Source organism: Hippocampus comes, unplaced genomic scaffold (assembly GCF_001891065.2).
Source record: "Hippocampus comes isolate QL1 unplaced genomic scaffold, H_comes_QL1_v1.1 scaffold22, whole genome shotgun sequence".
In the NCBI taxonomy this organism is placed as follows: Eukaryota; Metazoa; Chordata; class Actinopteri; order Syngnathiformes; family Syngnathidae; genus Hippocampus; species Hippocampus comes.
Window position 1 is genome coordinate 2,966,185 of NW_017806175.1, and position 17,444 is coordinate 2,983,628.

Here is a 17,444-nt window from a genome sequence, read left to right on the forward strand (position 1 = left end):
GACCTGCCACATCCAATATGGCAGCTAGCTACCAACCCTCACAAGGTGGGTTCTATCGTAAATATGTTCATGAATGAAATGACACAGTTGATAATTGACCACAGCGCAGCAAGAGCAAATGGAACGTACCTGGTTGGCAAACTGGTTGGAAGGGAAGGCGAGGATGCGTAAACCTCTCTCAGCATATTTGGCGTGCATCTCGGCAAACTGAGAGTAGTTTACGGGCGTTTTACCTCATTTGGACGCTACGTTGGTGATGATGACCACGTTGCCCCTAAAAAAGTATGTTCTCAGTCACAGTTTGGCTGATTCACGCCACACACGGAAATAAAGGCTCACCTGTATTTTTCGAGAGAGACCACATTGCCATCAATGTCGGTGGCTGAGAAATCATAGATGGATGTGGCCGAGCTCCAGTCCTCTGTTGGGGCTCCCTGGAGAATGACAGAAAGACGTGTTCATCGTGGGAGCACCCTGATAAAATACACTATATTGACAATGTCTTATTTAAGATGACAAAAATTAAGAATAAAGTTAAATACACAAAAAAATACACACATTATTAATTAAAAATAGTTAACCACTGTAATTTATATGTAAAAACAAATGTGTGTGTGTGTGTATGTGTGTGTGTATATATAAAGTAATTAAAGATATTGAGATCTTAAATTAAAAAAAAAATACAATCAATATGCATGTCTAAAATAGATATGTAAACATTTGATCCAGAATAAAATCAGGGCAAACAAGAATTGATAAGGGGAAAAAAATGAATGTACTGAATACATAAAAATGGAGTAAACTAAATGCATTCGTGCAACACATCGGTAAAGATGATCACTTATGACTCTGCTCTCATCTGTAAAAAAAATTTGCACGCCGACACAATCTGTCTATCGACATTCTTGCATCAGATGTGTTTCCATGCCATCCAGTCGCAGACTAACACGCTGAAATCTTACCAAAGCCTGTAGCAGGACACTGAACAGGACAGCGGAGCCTACGAGACGCATGGTTGCCCTTCAGCGAGCTCCTCTGAAGGCAGAAAGCAATTCAACTCCTTCCTTATTTAGCCTCCTTAGCTCCGCTCTTGATTTGTACCCTGCAGACCCTTATAAAGCCACCAAAGGCTCAGTGACTCAACTGATAAGCTGCCGTTATCCAATAGCTGATGCTCTGCAGTGCTGACCCGTAATCCACATCAGCCATTCACGGGTTCTGGGGTCTAGAGTCCACCACATTATCATAAGCTCATAAAAGGATATTGTAAAATAAGAAATTGGAACATTCCGGGACTTTGGTTGAAAGTGTCACGTAATTTTCAGATGCATTTTTTTAATCAGTGTAGCACCACTAGTGGACTAATGGTCAGCAAGTCTGCCTCAAAGTTGAGAAGTTATGGGTGCGAATCTTGGCTCTGGCCTGACTTGAAAATCTGCATTTCAGGTTGATTAAAAACTTTAGATTGCCCTTCGGCGTGAGTGTGAATACTGGTTTAAAATAATTGGTATATCACCACAGCGGTGCCTTGAAATTGAGTTTTCCCCTGACCATCCCTTAAATCAAAACACTCGTATACTCCAAGCAATCTTTCTATCTGACAAAGTGCTGCTTGTTGTGTACTAAATCGACTCAGTTTAGTTGAGTTCACTGTCACCATCCAGCCCGTGTATTACTACTTGCGCATGCAAGTAAGAATAATTCCTCGTTGGTGCCCCCTAATGGTCGCGGTGCCTCGAGCAGGTGCTTGAGTTTGTTTGTGCCTTTGACTCGTCTATATTCCATATGACCCCTGTAAAATATTGCCTGTACAATTACAGATAAAAGACACGAATTCAAGAGGCAAACAGATAAATACAACTGTATGCTGTTATGAGTGCTGCGCGGTGACAGCGTGTGTCAGCTTGATGTCTTGGTACTGATAACAGCAGCACACATTCCCTGCCATGCTTACTGAACATTTCAACCACAAAGAGCAGCAGGCCACCTCCCAGAAAAAAATTAAGTATTTGTTGTACTTTACCGTAGAGGGAATAAGAAAGTAGAGTACCACCGCCAACGACACTCCAATGGTGGCCGTAGCCGCGCAGGTTATCATTAAGCATAACGGTCTCATGTTGGAGCACATTTTGATCAAAACTGAAGCCGCCCACCCCGCCTTTCTTGTGCGTTACGAAACCCTATATAAAATATTGATTACGTTTATTTTACACGAATATTTTTACTTTGTACACATGTAATAATGTCTCCGTCAACATTCTTTACTCTTTCTGTTTGTTTTGTTTTTCCATTTTATTGAAACTCCGCCCATTCCGTAAAGGAAGTTATCAAACGTCATCAGTCAGCGCCAGTAAACGCTCGCGTGCGTCGAATAGGAGCAGATAGTGAATATTTAGCAGCGACAAAATCACCAATTTGTGACTAATAATAAGAGTATAATTCATATAAATTCCTAACGACTATTTAGATAAAGTATGGACGACGAGGAGGAAACATACAGATTGTGGAAGATTCGCAAGACCATCATGCAGGTGAGTTTTTTCCTTGTGGTTGCTTTTAGGCTAACGCGTTACGCTCGTTGACGTTAGCTACTATTACCTTTGTGACTGATGCTACTTGTCTCTCTGGAGATAGTGCTGTGTCGCGGATGCTGCGAATTGTCCATGTTGGCCAGAATCTTACGAGAAGTGACTCATGTGCAGTAATAAGTGGAATTTCTCTGAAATATGATATTCTACGTTCCAGCTTTGCCACGACAGAGGCTACCTGGTGACCCAGGACGAGCTGGATCAGACTCTGGACGACTTCAAGAGTCAGTTTGGAGACAAACCCAGTGAGAGTCGACCCAGACGGACCGACCTCACCGTGTTGGTGGCGCACAATGATGACCCCACAGACCAGATGTTTGTTTTCTTCCCCGGTGAGCTCCCAAAGATACGATGGAACTCAAAATATTTTTTTAAAACGCGGATACTCGGTCATAATGCGTTATTGAAACCCATTAAAAAAAAGTTTGACTCCTCCATTAAAAAAAAAAAAAAAAAACTTGTGGGGTGGGGGGTGTAATATGCAAATGCATTAGTATGTGGGGGTCCGCCGTACTTATTTTTGTGATACGTGAATGCAATAACCAATTGTTTCCCAACCCATGATCATTAGTCTTTTGCTGCCCCCCAGGGAGGTGTGGCATCAGTTTTAAGTTGCCGAATATTGTTCCTAAAAACCTAAATTAAGCTTCCGATGAATATTGTTACACACGTTGAAAATGAATTCTGCTCTTTTTCAGAGGAGACCAAGGTGGGCATCAAGACTATCAAGATGTACTGTCAGAGGATGCAGGAGGAGAACATCACACGGGCCATCATTGTAGTCCAGATGGGCATGACGCCCTCTGCAAAACAGGTTGGTTAACATACTATACTGTATGTATACATTATGTATGTTTGCATTCATGACTGTACATACCTCCCAGTCTTTAGTGGACATGGCACCCAAGTATATCCTGGAGCAGTTTCTGCAGCAGGAGCTGCTCATCAACATCACAGAACATGAGGTAAAAACACCAGCCAAAACAAAGTAGGCAAACACATTTCAATATAACGTACTGCAGTTAGGTTATCATTTTGTGATTAAATTGAATAGTTTTAATAAACTTTTTTTTTTAAAACGAAAAATTGTCACTAAGTTATTCAATTTGATCCTGCTTTTGACCAAACTATTAGGAACACCAACTGCAATTTGCACAGTTGTCACTCTTAATGCCTCCCATGAGGGGGGGAAATAAATGACAATTTGTTCATCTTTCTGTATTTCAGCTTGTGCCAGAACACATCGTCATGACAAAAGAGGAAGTGACAGAGCTCCTGGCCAGATAGTATCCTCTTAATGTATACACCATACCACAGATGTGTATAAAATATATACACGCACTACCAGTCAAAAGTTTTGGATATGCATGCCATGTCGGCCAAACTTTTGACAGGTAACGTATATATGTAGTGTGCAGTGTTTCTTTACGGACAATATGTGCATTTGGTTGCCTTAACACGCTCAGTAAACTGAAGGAGAGTCAGCTCCCCAGGATCCAAGCCGGAGACCCCGTGGCTCGTTACTTCGGCTTAAAGAGAGGACAGGTAAACAAAGCATAACTTTGAAACAAGGCAAAGAGGGGAAAAGTGTCGTGACTATTAGAACAGGAAGTAGACTTAATGCGAAACAGGGAAGCGTCTGGCTACTCAGTGCATCATCAATATCAAGCAGTTTTAAAAAACAGGCGTGAGTAAATACCACGTACTAAAATGACTAGCATATAACCAGCAAAGTGTCAACCTATGGCATTATTTTCGATGTTTTGCATCTTTAAACGGGGGAACAGTTTTACTTTTGTTTCAACAGTGCTGCTCTAAGATATAAGGCTGGTCAGGAGAGGGGCAGTTCCTTAAAGTAACATTTTTAGATGAGAAAGGCGGGGAAAAAGGTAAAGTCACCATTACGCTAGAATTTGGGTCTGACACTTTAAATCCGTACCAAGGTGGTGAAAATCATCAGGCCGAGTGAGACAGCTGGACGGTACATCACCTACAGGCTGGTGCAGTGACAGGTTAGTCATCCATATCAGACATGTACAATATTTCGATGATGACTAGTTAGAATGACTGTCAATATTTACCATCCTAGATGTTGACTGGGGAAGCATTCGAAGATGTTCCAGCCACACTCATCATCCTTGGATCCCTGTTTTAATTGTGTTACATTTCTTTTGTGTTTCTATTCCAAAAATGAAATTTGTAAAATAAAAATGATCTATTGAAAATAAAGCCAGACTGATTTCTTCTATGTAGATCAGGGCTGTGGATAAACTGAACCGTGAAGAAAAAAATAGCCACTAAACTGTTTTCTGATGCTGTTGCACCAAGTAGTTCATTTTCTTTCATATCACACGAGCCACACTTAAAGATATTTATATAAATGTCTTATTTTATTAAAACAATGCAATAACAATTTGAAATAGTGACAAAACAAACAAAGAAAAGAAAGTGCTGAAATAAAACCAGCAGCACTTTGAATGAAGGCAATAAAAACACTTGGGACTGTATGCCAATTAAGTCCAGTAAGAAAAGCTGAGCGCTGCCAAAAGCTGGGAAGAAGCGAACCATCAAAGAGCATTAAAGTGATCATTAGACAAATTCGGGCCCTTTTGCTCGGTTTCTGCTGAGTGCCATCTTCTTGCTACGCAGGTGTTCTAGCAGGACTCTGGAACCACGCGATGGTGAGCAGTAGTAGTAATTGTTGGACTGGTTGACGTTCAGCTCGGCCAGAGATGCGATCAGACTGCCCTCGACACAGTTTGCGTCATCGTTGGGCTGGGGCGGAGTCCCGTCCAGCTCCAGGCTGTCCTGGTAGTTCAACTGCTCGTCTTCATCGGCCACCTCCGCGCCTCCTGCCTTGGCGCTCTCATCCTGCTCCGAGTCCGAGTCGGGGAGCTGCTCGCTGGAGCCCATTGAGCCTGAGGAGGTACCCGTGTCGAGTTACTGTGTCACGTCACGCCGACAGCACTGGTTCTGGGGAGGTTTGCAGGGGCACCTGCACCTCTTAAGCCATTCTGCATCCAAGTAGACACTAAGCAATGCCTTAGTAAGGTTTGTTGTATTTTGTGTTGATGCCATGAGCGTATGTCAGGCTAACTTGACAACAGAGCTGAATGGCCACTGGTGTGAGGGACTTCATATGCAGTCATGCGTGAAAACCTGGAACCATTGTAAATAGCACAGCCACCTTTACGCTGTGTTTTCTATGCTATTGCTATTTATTATTTTATTTATTCGACAAATATTTTGCTAATGCTTTATTTTATATTGCACTTATATTGAACTGTGTACAGTTCTTTTCTGAAACATTTCTTTTGTGCAATGAAACACTTTATGCCCCCCCCCCAATCTTGCTGCCGTAGACTGCAAATTTCCCCAGTGTGGGACGAATAAAGGTTCTTATCTTATTACACGCCTGATGCAGTTCGTTGAATGAAAATGAGCAAGTCAAGCCACAGAGCACAATCTAAGCTTGCAGCGCAACACCAAAAATGAAAACCAACAACTGGGTGCATGTTGAATTAAGAAGTTATGTCCCTTTGAGTAGTATATCATTGTTCTAAAATCGACACTGCGCGCTGAATTTGGAAGAATTTACAAAACAAAACTCACCGCAGCCTTCGTCCATTTTGTCTGACTCTGATTTGCTCTTTCTGTGCGGGCCTGTGTCCTCCTCGCCGTCAGCAGAACTGCTGGTTACATCCTCGACCTAAACCATCAGCACAAATGTCATCGAAAAGTAAAAAAATACAATAAAATAAAAAAGCCTGGTACTCGAGAAAATTCCAAAATACACCAAAAAATAAAAGCATTCTATCCTAGGACATTTCTCCCAGTTCAGTTAATGGAAATTTCTTTAAATAAATAAATATTCATTTGTACAAATGTAGTAAGACGCACCCTTGGTTGAGCATAAATAGGGAAGTAGATAACAAATATGGTTGTATTTGTACAGATAAAAGCCTCCTCACTGATCCACATTTAATAGATAGCTGACATGTCACTGTTCAGTAAATTGTAATAATAGAGCTCTCATTAAACACGAGCGGTAGAAGCTCACCAGGCGAGCGGAGGTGGAGGCAGAGCGGCAGGTCTTGTGGCAGTGGGAGCTCTTCGATTGAAAGATGGAGGCGTAGAAGACGATGAGGGCCTCCACCACACGGGCCTGGTGGGGGTAGTCCACCAAAGACGAGAGCGAAATGGTCGCCCCCGTGGGACGAGGACGCATCAGCGACGGCCCGAACACGATCCCCAAATTATTGGGACTCATCTTGTTCTCCTCCTCCAGCTCGGTGATCCTAAGAGATGCGAGAGCGCGCGTCACGGTGGGTGTCTCGACACGACCCGACCGAAGCCGTCGCATTCTCCTACGTACCGCCGAAGATGGCGAATCAGGTATCGCAGGGTGGCCATGTTGGCTTTGGGCAGCTCCTTCAGAAGCTCCCTCAGCTTGTCGACCAGCACCAATGTCTCCGGCTCAGTTTCGGGGCCCAGGTCCACCAGCTGAGCCCCCCTGCCCACTGCGGGGGGGCCGCCGGGCTCATCGGGCTCAGCGTCGGCCTGCACACTCTCCTTGGCCAAACCCACCAGATTGTTGTAAATGTGGAACGGCAGGATGGGTTCTGGCAACTGGATAGCATACAAGCAGGGAATTAATCTGTAGTTTAGCAGCCTCATTTTACGTTTTATTTTTTGGAGTGTGTTTTTCTTAAACTGTAAGCGCCCTGTTGCGAAGCAAGACTGACTTGTCGCAGGTAGAGCTTGAGCACGTTGCTGATGTCGTGCGGAGAACACTGCGACAGCTCCACGAGTTCCTTGCCGTTTTCGAAGGCCTGACACAGCTTCTCCACGCGCGTCTTCACGCCGTTCACCCGGTAGATGCCCTGCGAGCCAGCATGAAGCAAGTCAGCAGAAGTGTTTGATTCATGTGGCACTTCTCATAGACAGAGGGACAAAGTGCTAACTACATCTCCCGCGTGACTTGGTTAATACTGACTAATGGCTGATTAGACTGTTGAGTATGCTTGCACATGGGGTGGGGGGTTGATTGTGATTAAAGCTGGGGATGACAAAGTTATGCAATCTTTCTGTGTCAAGACAAAAACAATGGTAGTCAGATAAAGCACAGTCCATGTTTAGTGAAGACAGTGGTCGCGTAACCTATGTCGGTATAAAAGAGAAGCTCTCATCAGTATTCGTTGAGAGCAACCACCGTGTAAACTGCTTTTGTGGTGGTGGTTCCTTCTTACAAGATTGAATTATATCTTTAATCTTATTCAGATCTCCAAAGGATTTTTCAAGCCATTTTAACTCTTAAATTTTGAAATATTATTCAGGTGGTGGTGGGGATGCAGGAGTGGCTTACAGTTTTAACACGTAAATGAAACAGCCTGTTTGAAAATGGCAGTGAAAATGATTGTCCCCCCCACCCCCGAATTGGGGTGCCTATTTCTTTTAGAAAGCGACCATAAGCAGATAGCAAGTTATGGAGCCTAAACCTTCTCTCACCTTCATCTTCAGCGCCCGCCTCTCGATCTCAGAGATGCACTTGGTGATGATGAAAGGGATGCCGTCGCTGGCGCAGCTGGCCACCTGAGAGAATTCCCTCCCGAAGAGCTGCAGACGGCCCCGCAGCTTCTTGTGGCCGCATTGGATGGCCAGCGTCTCCAGGCAGCGTTTGTGACAAGCCAGGAAACACTACGGACACATCGAGGACGAGACCGCCTGAGGAATGCCGTTTTTGTTTGAGGGGCTTTGGGGCAGGTGGGCGGAAAAAAAAAATCTCCTCACCTCTTCGCACTCGGCGCCCTGGAAGTACACGTAGCTGTCGCACTCCCGGCACTTAGCTGGAGTGCGCAGCTTCCTCAGGCGGTGCGTTTGGGCGGCTTTGGACAAGCCCACGTTGCGGAAAGGTCTGGTGGAGACCACTACGTCGGGGTCCATGCCGTTCATGCCTGCGGAAGAACCAAAGACACTCTGTGAAAGGTTTTATAGCAGATGGCCTCAAGTATACCAAGTGTTACCTTCATTTATCTACCTTTACATTTCACACAAAGCTAGGCAAAGCAGATCATGTCAAAACTATGTCAAGTTTCGCACAGCAACTTGGCATTCCGTAATCAGATCATAATATGACATAAGCAGTTGGTTCTGAGGTGACTAATAAAAAAACGAATCTGTAAGACATGGACTATTGGTTTCAACACAACAGGCTCTTGGAGCACAAACCTGTAATTTATATTTTTACCAGATATCTCGATAATGACACGATAATGTTACTATGATCTGTGAAAACTGATTTTTTTTTTTAAAGAAAAAATTAATTATCCATCCAAAAGGATGCGGAAAGTTTTTATTTTTTTAGAACCTACTGACAGTCATCAACAGAAGTTAACCACTCAACCCCATACGTGATGGTTGTGTATGCATTAATAAATTACATGGCGATATGGTGTATGGACTCTAAGCGATATGAACGATGCCAGCCTGGATCGTGGCGGCTCACCATTAAAATATGTCGCATTGTATGACTTTATTTATCCACAAAAAAATGGTGGTAGGCAACAAAGACGTGCGTTGCGACAGAAATGGGACGTGGGCGATATTCATGAGGAAAGTGTGGATATATTGAAAGGCGAGGCCGACTCTCAATGGAGCAGCGAGGCGCAGGCTGCTCGCACGTTTTTACAACACGCCATGCAATTTTATCCACTGGTAATTTTGAAATGATAAATATGGTCATGTAACGTTGTAAAACACACCCTCTGTATTTACTTCACAGCGAACAGGGAAGTGGATTTCTTGTGTGTGTATTGCCTAAGTGACAAAGTTAATATAAATAACATGGCAAGAACTAAACTAAAAGTCTTACTTGGCGTCTCAAATGAGGCCACATTGCCATCTTTTTCATCCGTCTCCTCTGCGGACGAGACTGTTCCGGTGGATGACGTCCGGGTAATTTTGCTGATGTCGGCTGCTGACGTGAAAGGATGACAAGTGTAAAAATGTTTCCCAGAGGGGGGGACAAACAAATCAAAAACTGTGATTGGCGCACTTGTGCTGGCGATTGGAGACTCCAGGGTGCCGTCTGCTCCCACGCTGTCATCACTCACTGTGGAGCCCCACGACTTGTGACCCTGCCCTGCATACCAAATCATATAGTCGTGTCAAACGACGACGGTATGGTGCAATCTGACACCGATGTACCTTGACATTGGAGTTCACCTTCAGTTTTTTTGGGAGGTTGTTCTGGGCTCTTTTTTTTTTTTACCAATTGTATCTTATGTCTCTTCAATTTATCGATTTTCCTCCACCGGCCACATCCAGCGAGGATGACTACAGTTCCGTGGATTTTTGATGATGTGAAACTGCTGAACTTTGGCTTGGTGATGATCTTTCAGCTTTTACATTTAACATGCTTGTCTAGAATTTTATTTCTCGGCATTACTCACTGGGATGACTGTCCGTTTCCACTCCTGCGGCGGGGTTGTCTGCCTGGCTCGTCTGCTCTGCGTCAAAGCTGTCGTTTCTCGTTCTGAGGACGGTGCTGCATTCGTTCAACACGAGATACGTTAAAAGTGTCACCTCACCATTACGAAAACGGTCTTCCTTACTGCGACGCCGCGCCGGAAGGGGTGAAGGGCTCGAACGCGTAGCAGACGGCGGGTTGGTCCGGCAGCTGCAAGTCTCGCACGTGGGCGGTGTACTGTTGGCCCGGGTCGTACAGCTTGCTGCTCTCGCACAAAGTCTGGTAACAGACGGGTAGCGCCACCGTCTGCATGTGCATAGACTGGTAGTACGAGATGGTGGCCTGGTGGTTGTAAAGGAAACGACAGTGAAGCGAAGGTCGGCGGAAAGACGTTCAAGAGATGGCATTCGTAGTTTGCGTCGAACCGAGCGCAGTGTCTGGTCGCTCTGTTTGATGAGGTCCTGCAGCTGCCTCAGCACCGTGACTTTGGTGTGCTCCAGCTCCATCATCTGAACCGTGGCGTCGGCGATGCACGTTCTGTACGTTGCCTCCGCCTCATCCGCCTACGAATCAAAACAGACACCAATGACCTCATCAAAACAGTGTTTACAATCCAAGGTTGTCCAAACTCAGGGCGGCATGGTGCAGCAGTCGTTAGCGTATCGACCTAACACTGCAGAGGTTGTGGGTTCAATCCCAGCTGCGGGCTTCCGATGTGGAGTTTGCATGTTCTCCCTGTGCCTGTGTGGTTTTTCTACGGGTACTCTGGTTTCTTCCCACATTCCAAAAACTTGCACGGCAGGCTGATTGAACACCCTAAATTGTCCCTAGGTGTGACTGTGAGCGCGAATGGTTGTTCGTCTCTATGTGCCCTGCGATTGGCTGGCAACCGGTTCAGGGTGTGCCCTGTCTACTGCCAGAAGACAGCTGGGATTTCTTATTTTTTTCTGAACATTACAACTTTTCTGAACCTTCTCTTAAATTTAGGGGGGGAAGCAATTAATTTGAATTGAAATATATAATACAGTTTTTCTTGCAGCACGACAATAACGATCTTCACATCAACCTAGTTCATATTTATTTATTGATTCTTATTTTAACGACTTTTCTTTTTAATACTATATGGAGTAGCGAGGAGCGAGCACCTTGTTGCGAGCCTCTTCCTCCAACCGCTTCTTCTTGTCCAAGGACTTGGCGGTGGCTCCCGCCCCCTCCTCCTCGGCTCGGCTGGCGGCCGCTTTGGCCTTGTAGTCCTCGCAGCGCGCCATGTAGGCTTGCTTGGCCTTGCGCAGGTTGGCCTCGCAGTCCATCTGTCGGGAGAAGCGGCTCATCTCACTCTCAAGACTCAAAAGTCACTCGCGCGCACGGTCGTGTTCAGAGACGGACCAGTTTTCTCTTTGCTCGGACCCAGTGATCCTTGATTTCCTTCCGACGCTTCTCATGCTCTTGCTTGCGCAGCACCAGCGGCTGCACACAACCACACACGTATGTGTACATGTTCACGTGCTGCTGTTCATGACACAAAAAGTAGTCTCACACCAAATGGGAGTAACCTGGATAAAAGTCTGGTTGTGCAGGGTGGCGCTGGCCTGCTGGAGGCCGACGCTCTGTTCCTGGTCCTGCTCCAAAGCGAGAGAATAGATGGAGAAGAGGGGCATGTGGGGCTGCAAGGGAAAAATAACACTAGTGTCATTGGCTGCATCGGGGCGGACAAGAAAGGATACATGTTCTCAAAAAAATGCGTCTCACGTGTGTTATGCTGTGTTTGCAGGACTGGTATAATCTCTGAAGACCTTTGGAGAATTCCATCTCTGGTGGAAGACAGACACAAGTGGTTATATGGGAGCACGGTTGCAGTGATGCGTTCAGGCATTCCCCCCCCCCCCCCCTCAATTTCTGAAGCCATAACTATAATGATTCATTGCATTTTTTTTCTTTAGCATTTTTCTTGGAAAGTTTCTTTTTTCATAAATCTACAACTTTTTTCTTTTAACATTTCTGCTTCATCCTAAATAAGTAAATAATGAGAAAAAAATCACCAGCAAATTTAAGGATTTTATTCCCATAATCTGACTATCCTTGTATATTTTTTTTTCCTCCAATCATTGAATACTAACAGTTTTCTTTACTGTTGCAACTTATCTCACCTAATTTTATTATTTACTTTCTACCCTTTTTCATTTTTTTCCCTTTTGCCTTTATAATAAAATGGTTCACTTTTTTTTTGCAACATTAAAATCTTAACATTGCAGCAGTATCCTTTTAACATTTATTTTATTCTAGAAACATTCCATCTTGATTATTGCAAAAGTAAAAGCAAAACATGTTTTCCTTATGATTGACACGATTTAACTTGAACATAATTACTTTTCCCGTCAGGCTATTTTTTTTCTTATCACAATAAATTTGCTCTCACGACACCCATTACTGAAAACATTTTGACTGTTTTAAGCTTTGTTTTATTTTCCAAATGCAAACGCAGGCTAAGACTGCACATTTGGCAAAGTCAAAACCACCAAGGCAAAAGCTCTTAGATGTTGACTTATAGCCAACGTAGCAGAGCAACCACAACGTACCCAGTGAGGTTCTCTTCTCCACGTAACTGATGAGATCCTTCATGTACTTGGCGATGGTTTTGGCGTACTGCAGAGCGGAGTCAACGCCGCCCTCACTTCGCTGCAAGATCACGTCCGCCGCCTCGAGGTTGCCTGCAAATTGGGGAAAAAAATATTGAGACTCATACGTTATGAAGTGGGCAAAATGAGAACACGCAGGCACAAACGGATTCCTTGTCGTGTTCAATTTTCGCATGTGGCCAGTTTTGCTCAGAGATTTTGTCACTTGAGCCTCCTACTGCATTAAACGTATGACTGATATAAATATTCGGGATGAGGATGGACTGAAACTGTCTATCAATAAGGGTCTCCAGTAAAAAATCATAACGATAACACGCCGAATTTAAAGCCGTGGCGTTCCAAGCATGACAATAAAGTTCTGTTTTATAGTCTGAAAAGTACAGCAACCGCACAAGACAGCAACGAAAGTGTTATTCTCACACCATTCTTCATGCAGCTTTTAAATAAATAACAGCAACGAAAATGTTATTCTCATACCATTCTTCATACCATTCTTCATGCAGCTTTTAAATAGATAGATAGATAGATAGAATAAATTGAAAGTGCAAGATGAGGCTGCCTACCCATGTCGTCTGAGTTGCTCCCCAGCTGACCGCTGTCCTGACCTGCAGCACCATACAAGTTCTCCATGGACTGCGCAAGGCAAATAAAACATGTAATGCTACGACCATCGTGACAAATCAATAGTGCGGCTGAAAGGAGGAGAACGGGTGAGACACTCACCCGGCTCTTCTCCGTGGGCAACAATGAGAGTAGCGTGCTGCTGTCCACCTCGCCCATCAGCAGCTCAGACACACTGGACGCAAGCACAAAATACACGCTGACCTTAAACCACATTGTGCAAGTCGAATGTTCTCAAAAACGTTTTTTTTTTTCTTCACTAAAGCACGTCAAATTAAAATCTCATGCACAACTGTCAAACTATTTGCGCAATATTACAGGTGTTTTGTAAGAATATTATGACCTTTTTGCAACGTTAAAACCTTTTCGTGCTAAACTTCCCAAACATGACGACTACTTTCTCTTAACACTATATATTTTTTGAGTTGTACAACTCAAAAAATATATTTCTAACATTACAGGTGTTTTGTAAAAATATTATGACCTTTTTGCAATATTAAAACCTTTTCGTGCTAACTTTCCTAACATGACGACTACTTTCTCTTAACACGATATATTTTTTTGAGTTGTGCAACAACTCAAAAAATATATTTCCAATCACAACTCCTTGTGATTGGAAAGATTTAGGCAGTGGTGTGTGTCGGATTTTTCAAAGAGTGTAAAGTTCATCTCGCTGCCGACAGAAGCCGAGTGGATGAGGAAATGGCGCTGTCAGACATTTCAACCATGTGACAGCTCACTTCCCCTTGCTGTTCTCTGACAGTTGAAACAGACATGTGACCACCTCCTATGCAAAGAAACGCTCCACAATGGTCACTTTTAGAGAAGACCAATTAAAAATAAAACAACAACCCTCAAATGGAGCATAGCTGCTTTGAGCTCACTTCCCCTTGCTGTTCTCTGACAGTTGAAACAAACATGTGACCACCTCCTACGCAAAGAAACACTCCACAATGGTCACTTTTAGAGAAGACAAATTAAAAAAAAAAAACAACAACCCTCAAATGGAGCATAGCTGCTTTGTGTCATTTGTCAATCATCCAAAATACTGTTCAAAGAGCGTGTGATTGATCATCTCCCCCGCCAGGCATTTTGTGCCACGGCATACAAGAAAACAGAAACCACTTCCTGTTTTCGTGCTCTGCCTCTTGCAAATGTGTCACCATTTACGCACTTCTCCAGGTTTCCATACACACACAATTTCGAACGCACAACTTCTGTTTTTAAGCAATCCATGCGACTCACTTGCTGCTGAAGGCCACCGCGATGGTCTCAATGGCTTTCTCAAAGTCCTTTTTGTCCGAGTCATTGCACGCCTCGTAGTGGAAGCCTGAAAAGGTGTTTAGTCATGATTTATATTACGGTGTCTTGCGATTTAAAAAAAAAAAAAGTCTTGTCATCCTTTTACTTGACGACCATATTGTGCCGTTATTCAATCAGGTTCCGATAGTTAATTAATCTGTTGTCTATGCCTAATTCTTTGCTAAATTTTTGACCCTATGCCGTAAACGGTATGTCGAGTGGAAACAAGACTTGAGAAGATCCAGAGCGACAAGTCACCGATCCCGTTTGACTCACCTTTGACTTTGGCTATGAGTTTCCCAGCGGCGGTGAGGATCTCCACCGTGTTGAGGAAGGGGTACGTATTGATGACCTGCCGCAACACGCGTAGAACCTCCCCCAAGCACTCGTGGGCGACGGGCCGCTGATTCTCCGTACCTGCGTGTCAATGGGGGGGGGGGTGCTAAATTGACTTGTTTTCATTCACACTTCTGGTTAGCGAGAGTGGGTACCGAGCAACTTTGAGCCAGTTTGCTCATCGCTTGCTATGTTAGCTTCTCACGTAGGCTAGGTGCCATTCGTTTGGCATTTGTGGGTTACAATAACGATCCCAAATCATATATAACATTGACTTTACAACAGTTTGTTTGTGGAGTCTCTGGCGCGCCTGCCAACCGATCAAGTGTGAATGACGCAACCGGGAAAATATTTGGCTATCTTCCATGTTCTGAAAACGTATTTGTGACAGAGGCCTTGTGTTCTTCTGCCCCACTGGAATGTTAAAGTGAGCTTAAGTTAGATTCATATGAACGTCTAAATTGAATTGGATTTTTTTTCGGACTGATTTCCTCTTGGCTTCGAATACAGACGACAACAATTGGACGACATCACATGTCACAAAAGCATCCTCAGTGGCGCCTGTTAGTGTCCATGATGACAAGAACACAGTGACCTCAAGAGTGGTGTCCAACAGGAAGTGGACTCCCCCCACCCCCTTAATTTAGGCAATGCAGCACAACATGCTGCCTTGTAGATTTTCATTCACGTTGCTTTATGTCAAGCAACGTTCCAACGACATTACAGTCAGCAGATGTGGCCTTCCTTTCGGAGGAGGAAGTGCGGCCTGGAGAGTGATACCGCCCTGTCAGACGTAGCTACCTACCGTAGCTTCCTGTTTTAGAAGAACGAGAGAACATGAAACTCGCGATGACACACAACGCACGCCAAGCATACACGTGTGTCGCAGGTGGCTTTCGGTACGGGGGGGGGTTGGCTATTTTGAGCCCCCTTAGGAAATGTGAGTCTTCATTTTGGAGTTAAAAAAAAAGAGCTGCATGGAAAGAGGCATTTTAAATATGATTCTCCTTTGAAAAACATCAATGCATCCATTTTTCTACACCGCTTGTTCTCATGACTGACTTGCGGCGACAGGTGAGGTCCACTCTGGACTGGTAAGACGGTGATGTCGGCAAGAAATGCTTGCGTTGGAAAAATACCACCTCTTACCGTCTGGGGTATAAAACAAAATCGGGGGCAAAAATCGGGTCAACAACAGCCCCATTATCTTTATGTGTGTACCAGGCCTAAGGTGAAAAATAGGTCGCGGGTATTGGAATTCAGCTACCTTCAGCCAGCACCACCACGTCCTTCAGCTTCTCCACAGCTTCGGCAAAGCGCGCCACGTCCCTGAGCAGGGCCGGGATGTCCTCCACCTCGATGGCGGCGGGCTCGGGACCTTCAGATGACGGCGTCGTTGGTGTCATGGCTCCTTTAGCCTGGCCTTTGGTGAATACCCATGACTGGAGAGTCAAACCTGTGTAGTGGGGGGGGGCAAGTTGCTTAGGCGGTAATAGACCATGCATTTTGTCCCTGGGCCTTCAGTGGGGATTTACGAGCCTTAATCCAACTCTCAAAGGATTAAATTTCCAGATTTTTTTTTAAAAAAAAGGGTATGTCCAAAATTAAGATGGGTAGGATAAGACATACAAGTGGTTTAGTTTAAGAGAAAAAAACAAATTACAGTTTAATGTATATCATTTCCATTGTAGCTATTGAAAAATGTTTTGCACAATGTTTTAGATGTGTGTGCGCGCAATTTTTATTCAGTATAAAAAAATGTTTTGCGCAATGTTTTAGATGTGTGTGTATGCGCGCAATTTTTATTCAGTATAAAAATGGATGTTGATTCACTTTTTTGATACGTTTTAGTTTTGTGGAACCTCCGTGAAATTTCCCCTGGTGTCTCACCTGCAGCGCTGGCATGTCGGCTCAGGGTGGTCGGCCGCCTCAGGGTGGCGGTGGAGGTCGGGGCGCCCGGTGGCAACTTGAAGTGCTGGGGGCTCGGTGTTCCCGGGCAGGACAGAGATGGGTCCTGGAGTCCGGCGGAGGATGGAGTGAACATGGATGAGGATGAGGAGGAATACGTGGGTGAAGAGGAGAGGGTGGCGTCACCGCCATCCTTCCGAGGCTGCTCCTGTAGGATGGACAGCTGGGAGGGACACATGAGAGGAACGCTCAAAATGGCTTCTCTTTTGTCATGCTGTTGTCAAGAGACTTTCACAAGATCCCGCACGGCAGCACTTCCTGATTTTGAGGGTGCGGCAGAGATACGAACAAATACAGCTTGCAGAGAAGACGACGTCTATCGTTTGATCAAATTTCTATACTTACCTGTTTGAGCCACACATCCAGTCGCCCTTTGCCTTTACCGTCCACGTTCTTAGCCCTCAAACTGATGGAATACGGCTTGTAGCTACGTTTGCGCCCCCGCTTCAGCATGGCCATACAACATCAAGGAACCAGGAGCCACATTCCAACTACCTATCATGAACACACTCAGACAACACTACA

General features: G+C 44.6%; 2 protein-coding genes and 1 pseudogene across 7 annotated transcripts in view; 1 reads left to right on the top strand and 2 right to left on the bottom strand.

The window, feature by feature from the left end:
* Positions 1-24: 24 nt before the first annotated feature.
* On the bottom strand, positions 25-1,113 carry LOC109531927 (phospholipid hydroperoxide glutathione peroxidase, mitochondrial-like; annotated as a pseudogene).
* A 1,232-nt stretch (positions 1,114-2,345) lies between these two features.
* polr2eb (RNA polymerase II, I and III subunit E, b) lies at positions 2,346-4,817 on the top strand. Its single transcript, XM_019897326.1, has 8 exons — positions 2,346-2,531; positions 2,746-2,920; positions 3,287-3,402; positions 3,473-3,553; positions 3,816-3,874; positions 4,055-4,133; positions 4,532-4,600; positions 4,678-4,817. Exons 1-7 carry the CDS (start codon positions 2,475-2,477, stop codon positions 4,595-4,597), a joined length of 633 nt encoding a protein of 210 aa, XP_019752885.1. The 5' UTR covers positions 2,346-2,474; the 3' UTR covers positions 4,598-4,600; positions 4,678-4,817.
* A 232-nt stretch (positions 4,818-5,049) lies between these two features.
* The window catches only part of arhgap45b (Rho GTPase activating protein 45b), a 15,477-nt gene continuing 3,082 nt past the window's right edge, over positions 5,050-17,444 (bottom strand). Inside the window, exons 1-24 of one of the 6 annotated variants that reach the window (XM_019897024.1) lie at positions 17,265-17,438; positions 16,842-17,082; positions 16,219-16,407; positions 14,892-15,032; positions 14,559-14,643; positions 13,416-13,488; positions 13,256-13,325; positions 12,633-12,764; positions 11,806-11,867; positions 11,610-11,720; positions 11,443-11,523; positions 11,202-11,366; positions 10,482-10,619; positions 10,202-10,398; positions 10,040-10,134; positions 9,643-9,729; positions 9,460-9,561; positions 8,379-8,542; positions 8,097-8,285; positions 7,334-7,471; positions 6,964-7,217; positions 6,649-6,886; positions 6,201-6,297; positions 5,050-5,506 (exon numbers count right to left, since the gene is read on the bottom strand). In XM_019897024.1, the coding sequence (XP_019752583.1) occupies positions 5,178-5,506; positions 6,201-6,297; positions 6,649-6,886; positions 6,964-7,217; positions 7,334-7,471; positions 8,097-8,285; positions 8,379-8,542; positions 9,460-9,561; positions 9,643-9,729; positions 10,040-10,134; positions 10,202-10,398; positions 10,482-10,619; positions 11,202-11,366; positions 11,443-11,523; positions 11,610-11,720; positions 11,806-11,867; positions 12,633-12,764; positions 13,256-13,325; positions 13,416-13,488; positions 14,559-14,643; positions 14,892-15,032; positions 16,219-16,407; positions 16,842-17,082; positions 17,265-17,378 (3,492 nt within the window). In that variant the 5' untranslated portion in view covers positions 17,379-17,438 and the 3' untranslated portion in view covers positions 5,050-5,177. Of the gene's footprint in view, positions 5,507-6,200; positions 6,298-6,648; positions 6,887-6,963; positions 7,218-7,333; positions 7,472-8,096; positions 8,286-8,378; positions 8,543-9,459; positions 9,565-9,621; positions 9,730-10,039; positions 10,135-10,201; positions 10,399-10,481; positions 10,620-11,201; positions 11,367-11,442; positions 11,524-11,609; positions 11,721-11,805; positions 11,868-12,632; positions 12,765-13,255; positions 13,326-13,415; positions 13,489-14,558; positions 14,644-14,891; positions 15,033-16,218; positions 16,408-16,841; positions 17,083-17,264; positions 17,439-17,444 lie in introns of those variants that run through there. The other 5 variants (XM_019897020.1, XM_019897023.1, XM_019897022.1 and 2 more) reach the window with 5 other exon arrangements.

Coding starts and splice junctions, on each gene's coding strand:
- polr2eb (XM_019897326.1), top strand. CDS start 2,475: ATGGACGACGAGGAGGAAACATACAGATTGTGGAAGATTCGCAAGACC. Junction 3,875..4,054: donor ACAGAGCTCCTGGCCAGATA/GTATCCTCTTAA, acceptor TAACACGCTCAG/TAAACTGAAGGAGAGTCAGC. Junction 4,134..4,531: donor TCGGCTTAAAGAGAGGACAG/GTAAACAAAGCA, acceptor ATCCGTACCAAG/GTGGTGAAAATCATCAGGCC.